Source organism: Macrosteles quadrilineatus, unplaced genomic scaffold, assembly GCF_028750875.1.
Source record: "Macrosteles quadrilineatus isolate MER2022 unplaced genomic scaffold, UCM_ALF_1.0 Scaffold_9__3_contigs__length_116548681, whole genome shotgun sequence".
In the NCBI taxonomy this organism is placed as follows: Eukaryota; Metazoa; Arthropoda; class Insecta; order Hemiptera; family Cicadellidae; genus Macrosteles; species Macrosteles quadrilineatus.
In genome coordinates this window covers 100255085-100274177 of record NW_026542602.1, presented here as the reverse complement: position 1 = coordinate 100274177, position 19093 = coordinate 100255085, and the positions used below count along the sequence as shown (strand labels likewise).

The 19093-nt window shown below is 35.2% G+C and overlaps 2 protein-coding genes across 2 annotated transcripts; both read right to left on the bottom strand.

Annotated features, from left to right (window-relative positions):
- Positions 1-8724: 8724 nt before the first annotated feature.
- On the bottom strand, positions 8725-16743 carry LOC129003668 (ribonucleoprotein PTB-binding 1-like). Its single transcript, XM_054431967.1, has 2 exons — positions 16718-16743; positions 8725-11120 (listed from the first exon to the last, which is right to left on the bottom strand). The coding sequence occupies exon 2, from the start codon at positions 10774-10776 to the stop codon at positions 8725-8727; it is 2052 nt and encodes a 683-aa protein (XP_054287942.1). The 5' UTR covers positions 10777-11120; positions 16718-16743.
- Positions 16744-16761: 18 nt separating this feature from the next.
- LOC129003667 (uncharacterized) lies at positions 16762-18879 on the bottom strand. The gene has a single exon (XM_054431966.1). The coding sequence runs from the start codon at positions 18802-18804 to the stop codon at positions 16762-16764; it is 2043 nt and encodes a 680-aa protein (XP_054287941.1). The 5' UTR covers positions 18805-18879.
- Positions 18880-19093: the final 214 nt, after the last annotated feature.

Sequence of the window (19093 nt, the reverse complement as noted above, 5' to 3'; positions counted from 1 at the left end):
TTTCGCTTCAATTATGAATTACGGATTTTTTTTATGGGGATCGTATAGTGAAATCAAAAAAGTGTTTTATTCTTCAAAAAAGGGCGATAAGACATATAGCCAAGGTTTCTCCAGATACACATTGCGAAAAATATTTTAGTCAATTCAAAATTCTCTCACTTTATACCGCTCTTATATTTATTATATTTCTCTGATGGTTAAGAGTAACTTGGATACAGTTATGGAGAGTCAGGTCAGCCCTCTCACAACCATATTATACAGTTTTGGGCTCTCTTCAAACAAACTTTTAAGTTCTACATTAGTTTTTGACTGAGGAAGTCCGTTATGGCAACATGTCATAAAATGATTATTCGTTAGTTCTTCTCTAAAATGAAGAGCACAATAATAAAAGCATGAAAAAATGAAACTTGAGTATATGATTTAAATATAAACAAAGAATCTTCAATATTTCAGTTTTATTATAGTATACATTTCATATAGTTGACTGGCTAAAAGTAAACCAAATGCGTGTATTGATCACTGTTTTCAAATCTGTGGCACAGCTGTTTTAATTTCAAAAGATGTAAACAAATTAAACCCCATGTTGTTTTAATGGGAAAAGTTTTATTCTGTTGCGAATTTATGGTAAAAAAATAAGAAAAATGAATAGTTTTCCCTCAAAGTTCACGTCAAGACCTTTAAAATAAGACCCCTCCCATCCTTCTACGGCCATCCAGTCACTCACAATTTCTTTACAAAAATTTGACTTACGGAATTATATAGATAGACTAGCTGACCCGGCGAACTTCGTATCGCCTAAGTTATAGGTTTCCCCTAAGACAGACCGATGGAAAGAAAGTACCGTTACGTTTAATTTTCAAGATGATCTCGTTCGCATCGCTCAATCACGTCCTGGTTGAAGTTCGTTCGCTACGCTCACTCACCTTTGGGTTGGAGCTCGTTCGCTACGCTCACTCACCTTTAAGTTGGAGCTCGTTCGCTGCGCTCACTTGCCTTCAGGTTAGCTCGTTCGCTACGCTCACTCGCCTCCAGGTTGAAGTTCGTTCGCTACGCTCACTCACCTTTTGGTTGCAAATTAGCTGTTGTCATAAATGTAAAAGAAATAATAGTGCTGCACCCTGTTGGTAATCCTTGTAACTTTAATGCTATTGAACATCATAGAACAGAACCAACTTGTTTAATTGAAACAGCTGTTAAGATTCATTAATTCCATTTCTCATAAGGTTAACATGGGAAACTCCAGAGCCACTGGGGCGGAGCCCTTTTAAGAATTTCGAAACGGGAAATAGTTTACGTCCGATTCGCATACCTACAGAATTTACACACCAAATTTCATAACGATCGGTGAAGTCGTTCCGGAGGAGTTTGCAGACAAACACTGTGACACGAGAATTTTATATATTAGAGATAAAAGGCAAAGCCCTCACTGACTGACTGACTCACTCACTCTCACTAATTCTCCCACTTCCCATTTACCTAGAAGGCTGAAATTTGGTACACTGATTCTTTAGGCATTAAATAGGAAAACTAAGTTGTTTTTATTCTGTTCAGACTCTCGGGCTCCGCCCCAGTGGCTCTGGAGTTTCCCATGTTAACCTTATGAATACTCATATTTAAATGGAATTAATGAATCTTAACAGCTGTTTCAATTAAACAAGTTGGTTCTGTTCTATGATGCTCAATAGTATTAAAGTTACAAGGATTACTAACAGGGTGCAGCACTATTATTAGCGAATTTCCCATATAGGGAATAAGCTATTACCGTAGTACTCATGGTACGACCTGGACGCGGGACCGATTTACTTTTTCGTTTTGAGGTCCCTAGAGACCAAAAACACCATCCGTTTAAATTCGTATATATATATATATAATTCATATATATATATATATATAATTTATATATATATATATTTATATATGTGTCCGTTAGCGCGATAACTCGAGCAAAAATGATCCGATTTTGATGAAATTTGGTACAAACGTGTAATCCTACGTTTATTCGAACGAGTTCGCGATCCAGCATAATCGGACCATGGGAACGGGGGTTTATGGGGGGTTTTATGGGGTAAAAATGGGGTTTTCCCATTTTTGACCCTAAAAACAAAAGATTTTGCAATTTCTTCCTAAACCGTTTTGTAGAGCTTAAAAAAAGAAATAATTTAGTATATTGAAGCGCTGTTGTATGCCTAACGGTCACGGAGAAAATTCAAAAATAGTGTAATTTAAAATTCCCATGTTATTCTTATGGAGAAAATGAAAATTGTTGTAGTTTACTTGTTTATGGTTATATATTGATAAAATTTGGCAAATTTATTTATTTCATCCTATACTATTGACGTATGGTCAAAAAACACTTTTTACCTTCCCCGTAGCAGCAAACCTAAGCACTCGTTAAATATAATGTTATTTAAATAGGGAATAAATATGTCTTATTTATGGAAATATTTTAGTAAAAATGTAATCAGACAAGTTGAAATTCGCTTAGTCTGCAGGTTTGCTGCGGCGGGGGTATTTTTTTTAACTTATGACAACAGCTAATTTGCAACCAAAAGGTGAGTTAGCGTAGCGAACGAGCTCCAAGTGCTCCACCCTAAAGGTGAGTGAGCGTAGCGAACGAACTTCAACCAGGACGTGATTAAGCCATGCGAACGAGCTCACTTACGAAGTAAAACGGGGCAAAGCCCGCGGGTACAGCTAGTGTTACAATAAATTTTAGTTTGATGACAAATCACCTGTCAATCATTGATGTAACGTGATGATAATAAATAAATAAACAGTAAATAAAAAATATGCTTAGGCTACATATTGAACACCTATTATTGGGTCTGATGATGAGCGGAGTGTCCAATTGAAATCGATCACCACTTACCATTTTTTACATGTATTTAACAACCATCTTGTGAGTAAAAAGTTAGAGTGTTACTATTATTACAAAGGTCCATGCAGTTAGCGTACCCATATAAGCGTACCCACTTTTGTTTATACCAAATCGTTAGTTCTCGATAGTTCCCCAATCTTTTCGTTAGTTCTACAATAAATGGGTACACCAACTTCACTCTTCCGGTTTCCGGAAAGTAAATAAAAGAAACGCCTTATAACACTTAAACAATTTTAATCTATAAATAAAATAAATTAATTTTTTAATTTTAAATTTTAGCTTTAAAAAATTCTTTTGACCAAAAATTTTCATATATTTACTGCAATCCAATTTAAAAACCTGTGGTTAGTATATACCGATCGTTAGTTCTCAAAGGTTCTCCGATATTGTTGTTAGATCTCAAAAAATAAAAATACCCCTGCCGCAGGAAACCTGCAGACTAAGCAAATTTCCATTTACCAGAATTTATTTGAAATTAAATCTATTTAAATAACATTAGGTTTAACAAGTACCTAGGTTTGCTGCTACAGGGAGGGCAATACAGTGTGTTTTTTTTCGTAAAATAAAAGTAGCTTAATACAAAATAAATAAGTTTGCCAAGTTTGATAAAAATATATCCATAAACAAACAAACTACGGTAGAACATTTTACGACATTTATTATAAGAATAACATGGGAATTTTAAATTTGCTATTTTTTTTAATTTTTTCCATAACCAATAAAAATACAAAACACTCCAGTATACAAAATTATTTTTTTCTTTAAGCTCTTTAAAATGGTCTAGAGAGAAATTGGGAAATTTTGTGTTTTGAGGGTCAAAAATGAGAAAACCCATTTTTTACCCCGAAAAACCCCGTTCCCATGGTCCGATCATTCTGGTTCGTGAACTCATTCGAGTTTATCCCGCCCTATACTTTTAAACCAAATTCCATCAAAATCGGACAAACATTATACTCAAGTTATCGCGTTTACAGAACGGACATATATATATCCATATACATAACACCAAAAAATTTTCAGCATGCACAGTTTTCTGATGAAAATGCTAATATCTATAATAGTAATGTCTTTATTGCCTTTTGACAATTATACATTGTATAGCAAACGTTTCAATCAATCCAAAAATGCAATAAATAAGATAAAATATAATGTGTAGCTGTGTAAACTAAGGTCGGAAATTGGGTAGGTATTTATTTACAAAATCTATATATATATATATATGTATATATATTATGTAAAAACAGTAAATGAATAAACTATTAATTAATAACAATAAATAAACTCATATCAAAAGTAATAACAGTAATTATTTTAATAAACATTAACTAAAGTCTAACTTAACCCCTGGGGAAGAGAATTTTGTAATCTAGTAATAAATAATTAGTTCAAGAACTATCAAGAACTAACGATTGGTATATACAAGCATCTTTCGTCAGCAAACCGTGCCTACTGGAAATTCTATAATTGTGAAGTTAGCGTAACCACTTTTTATGCCTTGTAACTTTTTTTTATTTTTGGAGCACTAGCAACAATATTGGAGAACTATCGATGACTAATGTTTGGTATATAGATGAAGCATTTTCCATTTGAAAACGCTGCGCGCTAGAAACCGGAAGTGTGAAATTAGCGTACCCGTTTCTTATCGGTTATAATTTATTTTGAACTAACAACAATATTGGGGATCTAACGATTGGTTTGAACAAAAGTGGATACGCTAACTTCACGGACCTCTATTACAAGTGATATTTGACGTATTTTTCGTACTTTCAGGTAATAAAAGTCCGATGCTGATTATTTAAATTCTCTTTGTAGATTTGAATTCTTATCCAAGGGAGTCTACGGAAGCTAAGGGCCATCTTGGATTTTTGCACGCCATAAGAGCAATGTTAATTTAGTTAATTTCAAACAGCCACTGAAGAGTTATTTACCATCACAAAATATTTTTTAAAAATCCAGAGTGATTGTAATTTTAATAACTAGTAGGCTACTTGGTGAGAGAAGAAATTTTTCTTTGTAGTTTTTAAAATTGTTTTATGATGAATTAAAACGTCTAGGCTCCAAGGACTAAGCCCAATAATAGTACTGCCAAACAGTAAGTTAATCTTTTTTCTGAGGAAAGTGTTGGAATTTTTTTGCTTCATATCAAAAATTTATATTTACATTATAATACAACTGGAACTGCCCAAGATTCCTAAAAGTCACCAAATACAGAATTTTTAAGCTTTTGGCCTGTTAGTGATGGTAGTTTAAGTTAGGTGAAATGATTATTCTAAACCATGTGAGGATAAAAGTAGTTATAGGTAGGCCTATATATATCTATTCTTTCACAGCAAAAAGGGGTTTTCACAAAAAAGTGCATCGATTTCCATAATTATAGGAATATTATTAGACCCTATTTTGGATCTAATGTTAATACTCAGGCTCCACTTTGTATATGATATGAACTAAATGGACAATAACCCAGAGCGTAGAATTTCCAAAAATCATTGTTTTGACATTGATTTTTCCCCCTCTAAAAAAAACATACAATTTCAAGAAGATTATAGGCTCCAGATTAAATAGCGTTAGAAATTGTAGGTACTAAAAAACTTTAATTTCAAAGGAGAGCCCCCGATAAGGGAAGGGGACGCTATACACCCCAAACTCAGCCCTGCCAATACTGCATTGCTGTGGGGAGCGAGCTGGACGAGTGCGGGACTTCGGTCCTGGGTTTAAATCCTGCCAATCAACCATTAATTTTATCTAAGTAATAATGACTCCCTAAGTTTTCCCACAGGAATACGCAGACGCAGGAAATTTTTACTGTTAACAACTCTGTTTGCAAAAACTAATTATTGCTAGGCCTACATGTAAACATATCACTACTCCTGATTTTAAGGAACACTTTTGGCCTAATAATAATTATTCATTTGTAGACACATTAAATCAACACGTAACCTATTTAGTCACCATACCACAAAAATAAAGTTATATAGTTAATATGATGTCTAATTGGATCAACTACAAAAACTAACGACATTTATTTTTTCAAACATATTAAATCGGGCTAGCAGCATTCATGACACCTTCACGATGAATCAGGATGTTTTCAACCACTTAACTTGCAAACAGCGTGTATTTTATTCATGATAAGTTTATCAGCGCTACCTAAAGAACAGGTGATGTTTTTGTGATTTGTCGTTTACCTTCCTTGCTGCAATACCTCCTATGTTCCTGACTGCAGAGAGCGATTGGATAAACAAAAACACTTTAGAAGTTTTGGTTTGTCAACAAAATCTTAACTGCCTGGGTAGCCGAATGATTATGGGCCTGTAAGTACTTGTCTTGAATTCGAACATCCCTCTGGTTCCATTCCAAACCAAGCTAGATTGTTTCTGGACCCAGATGTCATTTTTGTCATTCATTGGGCTTTCAATCAATGATACTAACTTATCTAACAAAAGGTCAACGTTAAAATAGTAAAGAAGACTAGGATTTTTACCGTTCAATTTAAACAAATTAAAAAAAATTCCTATGGCGACAATACAAAATAAGAAAATAAAAATACACGAGGCATACACAAACTTTCAATAAGAAGACAAGAAATCAGGAGCTACCTCATAGTATAATATATAACTATGCAAGGACAATACTTAAATTATTCTTCCTTTAAATGTTTATATCTTATGATAAAAGGCATAATCTTTAAGACTTATACCTTACCATAAAATTATCCCTCATACATCTAACCCAGATCTATGATTAGCATAAAAAATCTTAGTAGAATTGTAAAGCATAACACGAGGATTATAAATAGTTCACCAATGACTAGAATTATTTTATTAAATGAAAAAGATCAACAAGTTCAGTACCGGTATTGATTTCAGTATGTAAAAAATAGTATTTATTGTACAATACCATGAACTGGCTATAAAATTGTTTAAAAACAATCATAAAAGCCAATCTCAAACATCACAAATTATCGCACTAAAAATGAAAAACAATAAACAAGACTACAAAAGGAAACACCAGTTTACTTACTTACATCCAGTATAAATATATTGACAACCTATCATATACATAACTGCAAATATTGAATAATTAATACAATATTATTTTCAAATTGTAAATATATGTTTACACTACATTATGTAGTAAGTTATCAACGATTAGAGTGTAGATGTATGAAAATGAAGGTTTATAAATTACCAAACCAAAATATTTGCACCTGCAAATTCATAAATGGGCTTGATAATGCTTTTACTATTTAAATGACAATTTGAATACTTGCACAATAGGCCTATGTGGATTAAATTATAGTTACCCACTTACTGTAATCAAGATATATTATTATTATTGTAATTTAGTTGTTAATTGTTTTTGCTTTCTTTAAATGTGTTATGGGTACAATTTGTGAAAGAAACATTATCACTGACAAAATTATATACGGATGTCATCTTACCACAGTCTATGTCTCAAAATCTATTTTATCTATTTTATCTATTTTTTCAACCATTGGATCCATATCAAAGTGTTCATAGCAGTTTTTTTCGTAGCATTGTATTTTAATCGTTTAAGTTATTGACTTTTGTCCCTTCTTTATTGTAGCTAAACTATGTCAACCACCTGCACAGATATGTCTTCTTATATCTGTACATACACATAGATTTGAATGTTATGTAAGCCATATCTTGTAGCTTATCTTTCTTTGAGTATGAATGAAAAATGATGATCTTTTAATTCACTATCCCTATATAATTGTTTATGTAGGATTGTACATTTATCTCTAGGAAATGGTGCTGAACTTTGCCTGATAAATAAACATATACTTAAGTCTATTTGACATTTCTGAAACCTTGGCATATTTTTATACACTATTATAACTATATTAAAAACAAAGTTACAGAACCTCTCTTAACTGACCATAACAAAACCAAGCATAGGTCAGGTCAACTAACAGGCCAGTTCAAATGGACAATTATGAAAACATGTAAAGTACCGGTAGCCTACTGTATAAATTGATTTATTAATGATATTAGCTTAATAAATAAACCAGAAACACAGCTGAAAAATGCTTAGTTATTCATTGAAAAAATATTGATCAAGTAGAAATGAAAGTTGCAAAGTGTTACCAACTAACTGTGCTACAGAGAAACAATTAGCCCCTTCTTCACTACAGTACTACACAGTTTGGTGTTGGAAATAGAAATACTTTTTTAGAAAAAAATATTGTTTATCAGTTGAATCAAAATATTATTTACACAGTTAATTGTTAACAATAACACTCTAAAATATGCAAGAAAATGTCAGCGAGTCTTCCCTGTTTTTGTCCAAAGTGGTGCATAGCAAAACTGGACCGGAGCATAGTCATGATTCCATTTCATTATTGCGATTAGAATAGGAGCGCAAGTCTCTAGATTCCTTATAAAAGACAATTAAGGCAAACAGTTTTGAAATTCTAGGCAGAACTGAAATTTTTTTTTATAGGCAGAGGCAGTTTATCGGAACAGCAGTCAATAGGGGTGTGGTTACAATAACAAAATAACAATAATAAATAAACTTAAACAAAAGTCAATTCGTACAAAAAATAATAACAACAAATTCCTATTACACGAGTCATAATGATCACAATTGAGGAAAGCACTCCGAGCAGCTGTCGATTCGGGTCTGGTTACAATAACAAATAACAATAATAAATAAACTTAAGCAAAACTCCATTATTTGTAAAATTAATAACAATAACTCGAAATTAAGACTTTAACCAGTTGTCTGAATCTTATTAGCAGCAAAGCACTAGACTGTAATTAAAAGTACAAAAAAGTGTTAGTACAATTAAATAACAGCATCTTTTCTACAAGTGATATAACTCAGTTCTTTTTCTTTCTCTTGAAGTAGGAACCTTCGTAATGTCCGCCGAGCCCCTGTGAATGTTGACCAACGTAGTTGCTTTCTGGACTAGGCTCACGAGAGGGTAACAACCTCCTCTTCTGACCAAAAGGAGTTATGATGGGGTTGGGCTGGGGAGAAACCGTGGGTGAGGCCTGCGACCTAATGATGTCCGGCGATGCGAAGGGATTGAACACAGGTTGTGGGAAGGTGGAAAAGTACGTAGGAGTGCTTGTGGAGAACAACAAAGGTGTCAAGTTGACAGGTTCAGGAGAATCTGTGAGTGGAGAGCGAGGTAGAGGCGGGGCTACTGGCAAGGACGAACCCATCGGGTTGATGACAGGATACGTGAAGGAGGGTATGTCCGAGGCGGGTTGACCCTGGGAATGTAAGTTGGTTAGGAACTGTTGTTGGCTCTGTTGATTGCTGGGGAGACGTATGAGATTCTGGTGAGACTCTACGTGCATATTCGGAGCGTGATCTCGAATAAAATTGGGAGGAGGCATGTTGTAGGGGTAACTCGGTGGTTTGGGAGGAGGTACGGGGAAGGAAACGGGTGTAGGAGTACCTCCTGTTAGCTGTCCTCGTAGATCCGCCCAATAGCTGGGAGAGGGTTCCCCTTCTACAGTCAAAGCCGGAGCAACTTCTCCAGCAGGGGGGCTATTTCTCAACCATTGCGAGGGCTGGGGAGCCATTGATGACAGATTTGGCACCAATGGTATCTTAGTAGGTGGAAAAGGGGTAGGCTTGAGGAACAACGGTGGGCTAGTCACTGGTGATGGCGGTTGTTGGATGGTGGGAGACATATAAAGGTCTGTTCCTGATAGAAAATTAATCTGTTTTTTGACTGGATCCGGCATAGTAACTAAGAGAGATGCTCTTTCAGGGTCTGGAGGCTGTTCTCCAAAATTTGTCGCTTGTTTTTGACTGGTGGCGATTACACTTTGCAGGTTTAGTGCAAAAATAGGGTTCTGTTTAAAAAGGTTATGAAGATTTTGCGCAACAGTTTGGTCATTTGGCTCAGGAAGTAGCCCAGTAGATCTATCCTTAGGGTCAACATCATTGAGCAGCTGCTGATAGAGGTTGAAAGCCCGTATCCCAGGAATGTAATAACTGATTTTGATGTTCTTACCATGCAGATTGTATCCGTCGAGGGAAGTCTGCACAGCCTCTGCATCTTCCCAGTTGCTGTACTCTACAAGTCCCCAATCCTGTGGACACCCTTGTTTCAAGGCAATTTGGCAAAATAGAGGGTTGACAATTGATGAAAATATCTTACGAAACTCACTCATGTCACAGTAGTTTATTGGAAGACCATCTACATACAGGCACTTGGAATGGAGTGATTCAAATGTAACGTGGCTTGAATCCAGCCAATCACAGACAAGTGTATGGTTGTTGATCTGTTGGCTGCCGAGGATGTTCTTTGCTAGTACTGAAATTTCTTTACTTTTGTACTCGACAAACCCGTAACCTTTACTTTCTCCAGTCTTTTCACTAATCATAAGGAAGCTGCGTTTGACTTCCCCACAGTATTTGACTAGAGCGTTGAACTCTTTTTCTGTATAGTTCAGAGGTAGGTTTGCCACACACAACATTATCTTTGTCGCTGCAGGACACACAGGTACACATTTTCCACACAAAAGGAAAGTCCTGTCACGGTCCCACTCTTCCAGCATCTCTGGGTTCTCCAACTCGGCCCTGGCAATAGACGAATTTGCCCCAGACGTCACTGTGATCTTGGTCACCGGAAAGTCATTGAGGAGCTCTCTAATCTCCGGTTCGGTGACGTTCTGTGAAAGATTCTTCATCTCGAGAGACCGGCCTGTATGGAAAATACTTTTACACAATAACACTTTCTTTTTAATTTTTTCTTCCAGATCATCTTCCCAAAAACTGTCTGTTGAGGCCGTCACCCAAACTTGACCTCTAGACCAAAACTTGTTGGCATCAGATTTTAATGAATTTGAATTTAACCTGTGGAGCCGGGGTGAGGAGAAAGAAATTGCTGCTTCGGTGGATCTGGTAGTCATAACTCCAAAACTATTGAAGCAAGATGGTTCAAAATACAAAATAGAATTTTTTGTCCAACAGAATCACTAAACTTTAATTCACATAACTGACCAACGCATCAATAAATTTCTAATATTACCCGCACCAACTACATCGAATCTTGATACGGATCGACAGGTTAAGAGGGTTTACTTAATAATTGGTCAATTTTTCTGCCAGTATGAACAGTTATCTATTACATTAAATTGTTAAAATCTCTGAGGGAGGAACCTAGTCATGCCACTGGACTACAGGGTACAATATCTTAGAGAACTCTTCGTGAAGAACGTCCATCTTTTGGGAGGAGTGAGGGCCTCAAGTAGCTCTGAAATAAAAAAAAATATTACAAATTATAACTTTTGATACAAAAAATGGGAATTCAAAGATTTTTTCTAGAAATGTTTCAACCACATCAGCACTCAAAACACATTAACACAAAATAATAGGGTCTACAAAATAATTTGAGTAGCCTAATAATTGTGTAGCAAATCTTTCAAATAACTCAGCAGCAGCCAACAAAGCCGTGGACATAAGAAGTCGAGAAAGCTTAATCTTTTATCAAGTAATTATGTTCTGCGTGTGTCTATTACAAGGCAATAGAAATTTTATATTTCAAAATATCAAGATATTGTAACCGTTATCATTAAGTATACACGTATAAGAGTTGTCACATCATTTATAGAGGGCCAGGCTTACAATAACCATGGGATTGCAGCGCAGCAGGAACAGCTTATTGTGCACTGTTGTCACATAATGCTATTAGTTGATACCGATTTTGGCTACGTAGTATGGGCCTCTGATGCTTGGGTCACGGTAGTCTGTCGGTAGTGCAGTGCGCCTCTGAGGACCTTTTAACCATTTAGTATTAAAAATTTATTATAAAACAACGAAACTAGAAACAAGCAAACAAACTTCATCAACAAAAACGACATTCTAAAGCCTACAATGAAAACAATAATAAAAACAACCAAACTGCCTTGCCGACAAGCCCGAGGTTGATTAGTTCGGGCCGCTGACACTACTCTGGATCAGCGCTGTTCAGGTAACAATAACCTCCATTGAGTGGCTACTCTAGTACGTGTATACTCAATGTTGCTATAAAAATGGTTACTGATTTAAATATTGAATGGTTTTTATAATATTTTCATATTATTCAAAACTAAAACTAATCTAAACTAAAATTAATCCCATAGGAATAAAGAAGAGTAGTAACACCTTAGCCAGTAGCAAAAGTTTATAATTGCAACCATCATTTTTTATCTAACCCTCCATCAGTGACACCATGGAGTTTTTCTCTGGGCGGATTGTTTTGTATAGAAAAATATATGTGATATTGCTAGGTGGCATCTTAGGAGTTACAGTACCTCACGTGCATCTTTCAAGGAACCGATTGAACATTATTTTGATCTCTCACCTCCACCGCCTAACCCCTAATAATCAGTTGAAGTACCAAGATTGGCGTAGCACGGGGCCCAGCTCTGTGAGCCACTGATGGTGTTGTTGTTTTTATTTGCTATCCATATATATAATACGCTAAGCCGATTTTTGTTAACAGAACTCCTCCCTCTTTTTTGGACCGATTTTAATTATTAAAGTGTAAAAAAATGGCCTTGGTCTGTAGTTTTGCAAAGTGTTTTTGATATCTTTATTAGTTTGGGCAGGATCTTCCATCAAAGTTGGGTTTTCTCCCATAGGATTAACATGGGGGAATCTAAATAATTAATTGGAAACTTTGTCTCCACTAATTTGAGGGAACGGCTGGGCGTAGAAACTTGGTAGAGGTGTCCAAAGAAAGGTCTTGGGCTGTAGATGAGTTATCAAAAGAAAAACTATGTAAATTCGCTTAGGGCTCTGGCCCTGAAGCCTTTAACACGTTCGCTGCGGGTTACCGCCCGGGCGGTAGCTCCGCGCTATGCCACGCTGTGGCGCGCCGCCCGGGCGGTAATGTGTCCCCGCCAAACTTATTCCGTTTGAGTGCAGCCGCACTCCGGTGTAGGTCGGAGTATTTTTGTCCGTGCTTCGTGTATGACAGTGGCAGTGTTGTGGTGCAATCCATTTGTAATTATCGTTACGCGTTCCGAAACTATACCTGGTGGATTTTGACTCACTCATTACGTTTGTTAACTGTAATTTTGTGCTATATTAATTTTGTTTTATTGTAAAATAATGGCATCTACTGTGGGTGTTTAGCAAACTACGTCGACTCTTGTCATGAAACAGGACATCACCAAACGTTATTTGATATTCGTCATACCGAAATATAAAGCCAATAGCCCGGCAATCGAGTTTGTTCGACGCTGCGGGCTGCGCCGCACTGAGGCTACGCCTGCCATTTGATGGGCAGCAGCGAACGTGTTTAAAGATCCCTCCACAGATTTGTTTACATTTTGGCCATGTGGATAATATTCTTTAATGAAACAGCTGTTAATTTTAAAATTGTATTTTAAACAACACACATATCAAACAGGCACATTATAACACTTTATGAAATTCTTCATAATTTTGTTATATATACAACCTAGAGCTATTGGGTGGACTGATGCTTTTAAGTGTTGAATGAGGCAACTGAAACCATGAAATACATTTATGTATAACCCAGTGCTCGATTTGTAAAAAAGAGGTGCTAGAACTGTAATCTATTTTATGTGATTCATACATTCATACTAATTTATGCCAATATTTTTATCTTTCTGAAAGAGAGCTGTATTGAGAGCTGTATTGAAGTAAACAAAAATCAGCAGTAAATGGCTTCTAATGCTATTCTTATGGAGAACATTTTACGCTATATCTAATTTTGTGTTAAAATTTTGGGAATTTCACTATTTTTCCCGCGGATTGAGACCTTTAATTTGAGCCCTCTCTCGTCATTTGTTGGTAGGTACTGGAACTCCGTTCTGCCGCGTTCCCCCGCAAATCGAGTACTGTATATAGTATACATAGAATACAAAAACTAAAGGCCTAAGAGGTTTAGTTTTAAAACTATCTTAGGCCTACAGGATTTTCAAATAGTAGCACACTACAAAATTGATATGCACTCATCACTCTTAAGGCAGTGGCACATTATCGATCTTTTCCCCCACCAAGACCCCAAACCACACCGGGAGAAGGGAGGTAAATACCAGAAAAATTTCAATCTAAACATTTCCCCGATCAAGACCAAGAACAGACGAATTCTACCGAGCACGGTTCATTAAAATAACATGTTACAGATTGATAATTTTAAATGCCTTTTGATAATATTGTTTAGCCTATATTAATTTTGGAGGAATTTAGGTATAAGTATTATATCGATTTACTTTATTCATGTTTATGTTTAACATTATTGATATCATTGATTAAACGGTTTCAACTTGTACAATAAATTTTCAACCTTGACCAAAAACAAACCACAAAATTACAGGCCCATAATAGATTTAATGACAAAATATGACCCAAAATTTATTTATTTTAGCAAATAAAGAAGGTAATTGCCATATTAAATTAGAACCATCAACGCTAGCCCAGGTGGCCACGTACACCAGACCAATCTTTCGCCTAAAAACCGCCTCAAGAGCGCACATCTCCCTGCTCGGACTGATGTCTGGATCGGTGTACGGATCCCTGACACACTATTTAACCTGCTCCCTTTGACCTCCCTTCTCCCTGCTCAGTTGGGGTCTTGATAGGGGAAAAGATCGATAGTGTGTCACCGTCCTTACTATACAGTGTCCTGTGAGTAAAAATATTAAAAATTAGGTTTGATGGGTCAAACTAAAACAAAAATCAGAATTTTTTCAGAAATACCTTGTACCAGAAATACCAAGTTCCGCCCATTGGAACTTGTCATAGTACTTACTTAATTAACAAATATATTTCCTGTACGAACCTATTCCATCTTTATTCCCAGGTTATTTTGTAAGAGTAGCTGTTAAGGTTAAATTCCACTTCATACAAAATATTGACTTAAGACTACAGTACAATAAACTCCAAATTTAAAATGTTAGTAAATTTACAAAGAAAGTGTGGAATAAATCTTGAACATATGTTTTGAAATAAAAACAAAGCAGAAGTCTCCCATTTAATCTTGAATCGTTGATTATTTAGTCAATGTTGTTATTTCATGTAACGTAAAAAATACACAAATTTGAAAAGTTTCACAGTAAAATAATTTATTTCAACATTCTATAACGTACATAACTAAAAAGTCTTTTAATTATTTTAGGTAACGTTTTTTATGTGAAACATTGCAGAATTGACTGGCAATTAAATCATCCAAATGTTAATATTACGTACCGACTTAGTGATAAATCGTGATCAGCTGTATTGAAGTAAACAAAAATCAGCAGTAAATGGCTTCTAATGCTATTCTTATGGAGAACATTTTACGCTATATCTAATTTTGTGTTAAAATTTTGGGAATTTCACTATTTTTCCCGCGGATTGAGACCTTTAATTTGAGCCCTCTCTCGTCATTCTACGACTTCCCAGTCGCCCACAGTTTTGACGCAAAGAATCGGCTTACGTAATTAATATATAGATATTTTACACATCTATGTGGTAGGTTTATTTAATCTAAAACTTTGTCATAGATTTTTTGATCTAAAACTATGTTATTGATTATGAAAATTAAAAAAAACCATTCTATAACCGATGCTGTATCAACCCAGCCTCTGCATAGGCCTAGTTACCGATATAGTTTAACAAAACGGCACACGGAAGATTTCTCAGGTGCCGTTTACATCACTAACTGCCGACGTCACTTTGAGGGAACACCATTACCGCAACGATACGGTTTTGAGCTATCGGCCTTGGTGGTGTAGTGGATAGCGTGTCGGGCTGATAATCGGAATGTACCAGGTTCGAATCCCACTGGTAGCACTAACTTTTTGTCAACAATTTTTTTTTATATCAGCAAGTTTGGTTGGTTTGGTTAGGTTATGACAGTTTAATTTTATAATTAAAAAATTATAAAATTTAATTTTAGGCATTTATAATTTTTTTTTATGAACAAAACTATTTTTTAGATTAGTAAACCTTCATTAGATTTTTCCATTATCAGCACGTTTGGTTAGGTTATGACAGTTTAATTTAATAATAGGAAAATTAAAAAAATTTTGTCTGTTTCTTCATACGCAGCAGTTAGTGACGTCAAATGGCACCTGAGAAATCTTCCGTGTGCCCCACCGTATAATTTAAGATTAAATTAAATGCAATCATTGAAAGGCTAACATTTATGAGATAGTTTTAACTATCAAGAAGATAGGCTATATGTTATGCTGTCAAGGGAACACCTGTTATTCTAAACTGATTTTTCTTTCCCTTGTGAAGCAGCTTCTTTTGGTTTGCGAGCTAGTTACTTGATAAACTTTAATTTAGGACTTACCAAATTTAATAATGATATCTTATACTATATGCTACCTAATTTATCACTAGGGCATAAAGTGATTCTTTTCAACCTGAGCTCAAGTTTTGCTACCAAGGCAAGCCTCGAATACAAAGATAAACGAACGGACACGCATGTATTAAAAACAGTTCTTGTTTGAAAAAAAAGTGGTGGGTATCTCGTTAACAAGGCATTTTCAGAAAAGAATTCTTGATTTTTGTGTTGTTTGGACCTATTAAATCTATTCCTAGATTTGTTGTATTTACTTAGAGGACACACACTGTATACAGGGTTATAACTAGGCCTAACTAAACTAAGATAGGTAGGCTTACTACCTTTACCAGTATAAGAAAAGCAATTTATTAAAATGATTTAAAGGAATGTGTTTGTGGTAAGTTATAACAGGGATTAGGTGTAATACTAGCTAGGCCTAAAAGTATTTCAATATTAAAGCTAGCCTAGAAAAAAATACCATTGGCGTGAAAAAAAGAAAGAATTTTAAAGTTAGTATAATGCATTCCCCGTTAACCAGCACTGAAGATGTAAATGATTCAAATTACCTGTAGCTCAGCAAAAGTCGTTAGTCTCGTCTATTTTGAGACATTCATTCATATGAAAAACATTCCTCTTCAGGCAGTCCCCAAGTTTGAGATTTCATTGCTATCATGTTAGCAATAGATCTATCACCAAGAGCAGAAAAACTCGCGCTTGAAGTTTCTTGACAAGTGGATGAACTTTGGGTTGATTTTGATTCTGGATTGGAATGAGGGTTTACTAGTTCATTTGTAGAAATTTTAAAATCACTGTCTGTATTTCCATCATGACTTTTATTATTGTATCGATGTTTTCTTTGTTTACTGAGCTTTCTTTTTCTTATGGTAGGCCTTAAACTGCTTACAATCGAAGTATCTAAATGTTTTATACCATCAGTGTCGCTGTCTGATCCACTATTTAAGTCTTCTAAACCAGCTCTTTCTAAAGCTGCTTTTTCTCTCTCCTTAAAAGTATCTTTTATCGGTTTTAGAGTAGTTGAAAGTTCTGCCAACAAACTATTTGGAATAACAGGGTTTTCTTCTATATGCAGATCATCTTGATTGCCTTGTTTATCAGGAATTATATCACTAACAGCTAAAAATACTTCATCCAAAGAATTTGTGTTTAAGTCTAGATGGCTGAAATTTTCTTCTGGAAACACTTGGGAGTACTTTGTAGTTTTACATTCATCAATTAGGCCTACATCATCTAGTTTGTCTAAATGAGAAGAGCTCGAATGTTTGTTGGAGAAAGAATGAAGACTGGTTGCATTGAACACATTCATAGCAGATGTAAGTTCACATCTGACGTTTTTTATTTCTTCATCAAGTTTATCTTTTATATTACACAGATTAATCTTACTAGATTCGGCCTTACTGTCGATAGAATAATTTTCTAAGTTGTCTTCTAAATTCCTCAGATGGATCAACATGGATAAGATTAGTAAGTACAAATTATGCAATTCAGATTGAATAGAGCTTATTTCTGAGCTGTCTGTTCTCTTAAAATTTTTATTATACAGCTCCCCATCACTAAATATATTTTCAATGCTATAATAGAACTTCAATTTGAAAGATAATCCTCTCAATTTCGAGTGAGCATTGAAGAACAATCTCAGAATTTTACTACGACTGAAATTGTAACTAGAGCCAAATGGATTCCAAGCACTGGGACAGATGCAAATACCAACCCATCGGAAAAACTCTGACTGAAGTATCAAATATGAGTCATTCAGTAACTGAAGATCTTTTAATGATATAGTGTAATCAGTTTTGTTCAAGTTTTCAGCAGTGAGATGGTCTGGCAGAAAACTATCATTAGACAATGTATAGCCATCAATGAACAACCAATCTGGAACACATTTTCTCGCCTCATCGCATGTTGATCTAATCAGATCAATTGCATCAATCAAGGCACTAGCTAAAGACTTTCGAAGGTGAGGTAATGTTTTCCATGTTGGTAACATTTGTGGCTTATCATGAAGACTTTTGATTGGGATAAACAAAGTGGCACCAACATTTTGAGAAGTAACCTGACCTGTCGAGAGTATTTCAGTTTCTTTCAGCATTCGAAATAGTTTATTGACATTCAAACATAGGCTTTGAAAAGATCTAATAGCAGAAACAAATGATCTATTTTCAAACGATCTGCAAAGATAATCATAACAGTGGTACAAACCAATTACTGAAAGGGTTGACATTAGAGCTGCAGGTACCTGGAAACTTATCTGTTTCTTAAAATACAATGCCATGGATAAAGTAGCTACAATAATACCGCTACTATACATCCATTTGTGTTCTGATCGATGGTTAGAGGTAGAAGTTCTAGATATGAAAAATTCTACGAGTTCAAAATCTTCAGGAAGCAATAATTTACTACTGAGCAGACTAGACAGTTTAAACTTATCATGAGATGATATTAAGTTGTGATGTTTAGTTTCACAGCAAAGTTTGTTTAGGCCTAGGCCTACCGGTACTTCTATTGAAGATTTCGCAAATTGGAATTGAGAGCATACTTGAGGCTGATAGTACGTTTCAAATTCATTATATCCTTCTGAAATAATATGTCTTGATAAATCATTGTTAAAGAGTAAAACTTCCTCGTCCTCTGACATTGTTTCAGGATCTTGTAGGATAGATTTGAGATTATTTTTCGCCCCCCTATGGTAAACAAAGTGGACCTTTTTGGACCTCCGTCTGGCCCAATTTTAAGTACAAACAATAGAAAGTAAAAATGTTCATATTAAACTTACCATAACTATGCTATAGGCCTTTTGATAAATACAGTAGGCAGATATTGAGGGAGGGGCCTATGGTATGGACCAGCACAAGCTAAAGTAGGGTTCAATTAACTTTCCTTGAGATGTTCCTGAACACGTATTGTTTTAAAGTTTATTTATAAAC

Excerpts from the sequence above, each read along its gene's own strand:
- LOC129003668 (XM_054431967.1), bottom strand. The coding sequence starts at position 10,776 with ATGACTACCAGATCCACCGAAGCAGCAATTTCTTTCTCCTCACCCCGG.
- LOC129003667 (XM_054431966.1), bottom strand. The coding sequence starts at position 18,804 with ATGTCAGAGGACGAGGAAGTTTTACTCTTTAACAATGATTTATCAAGA.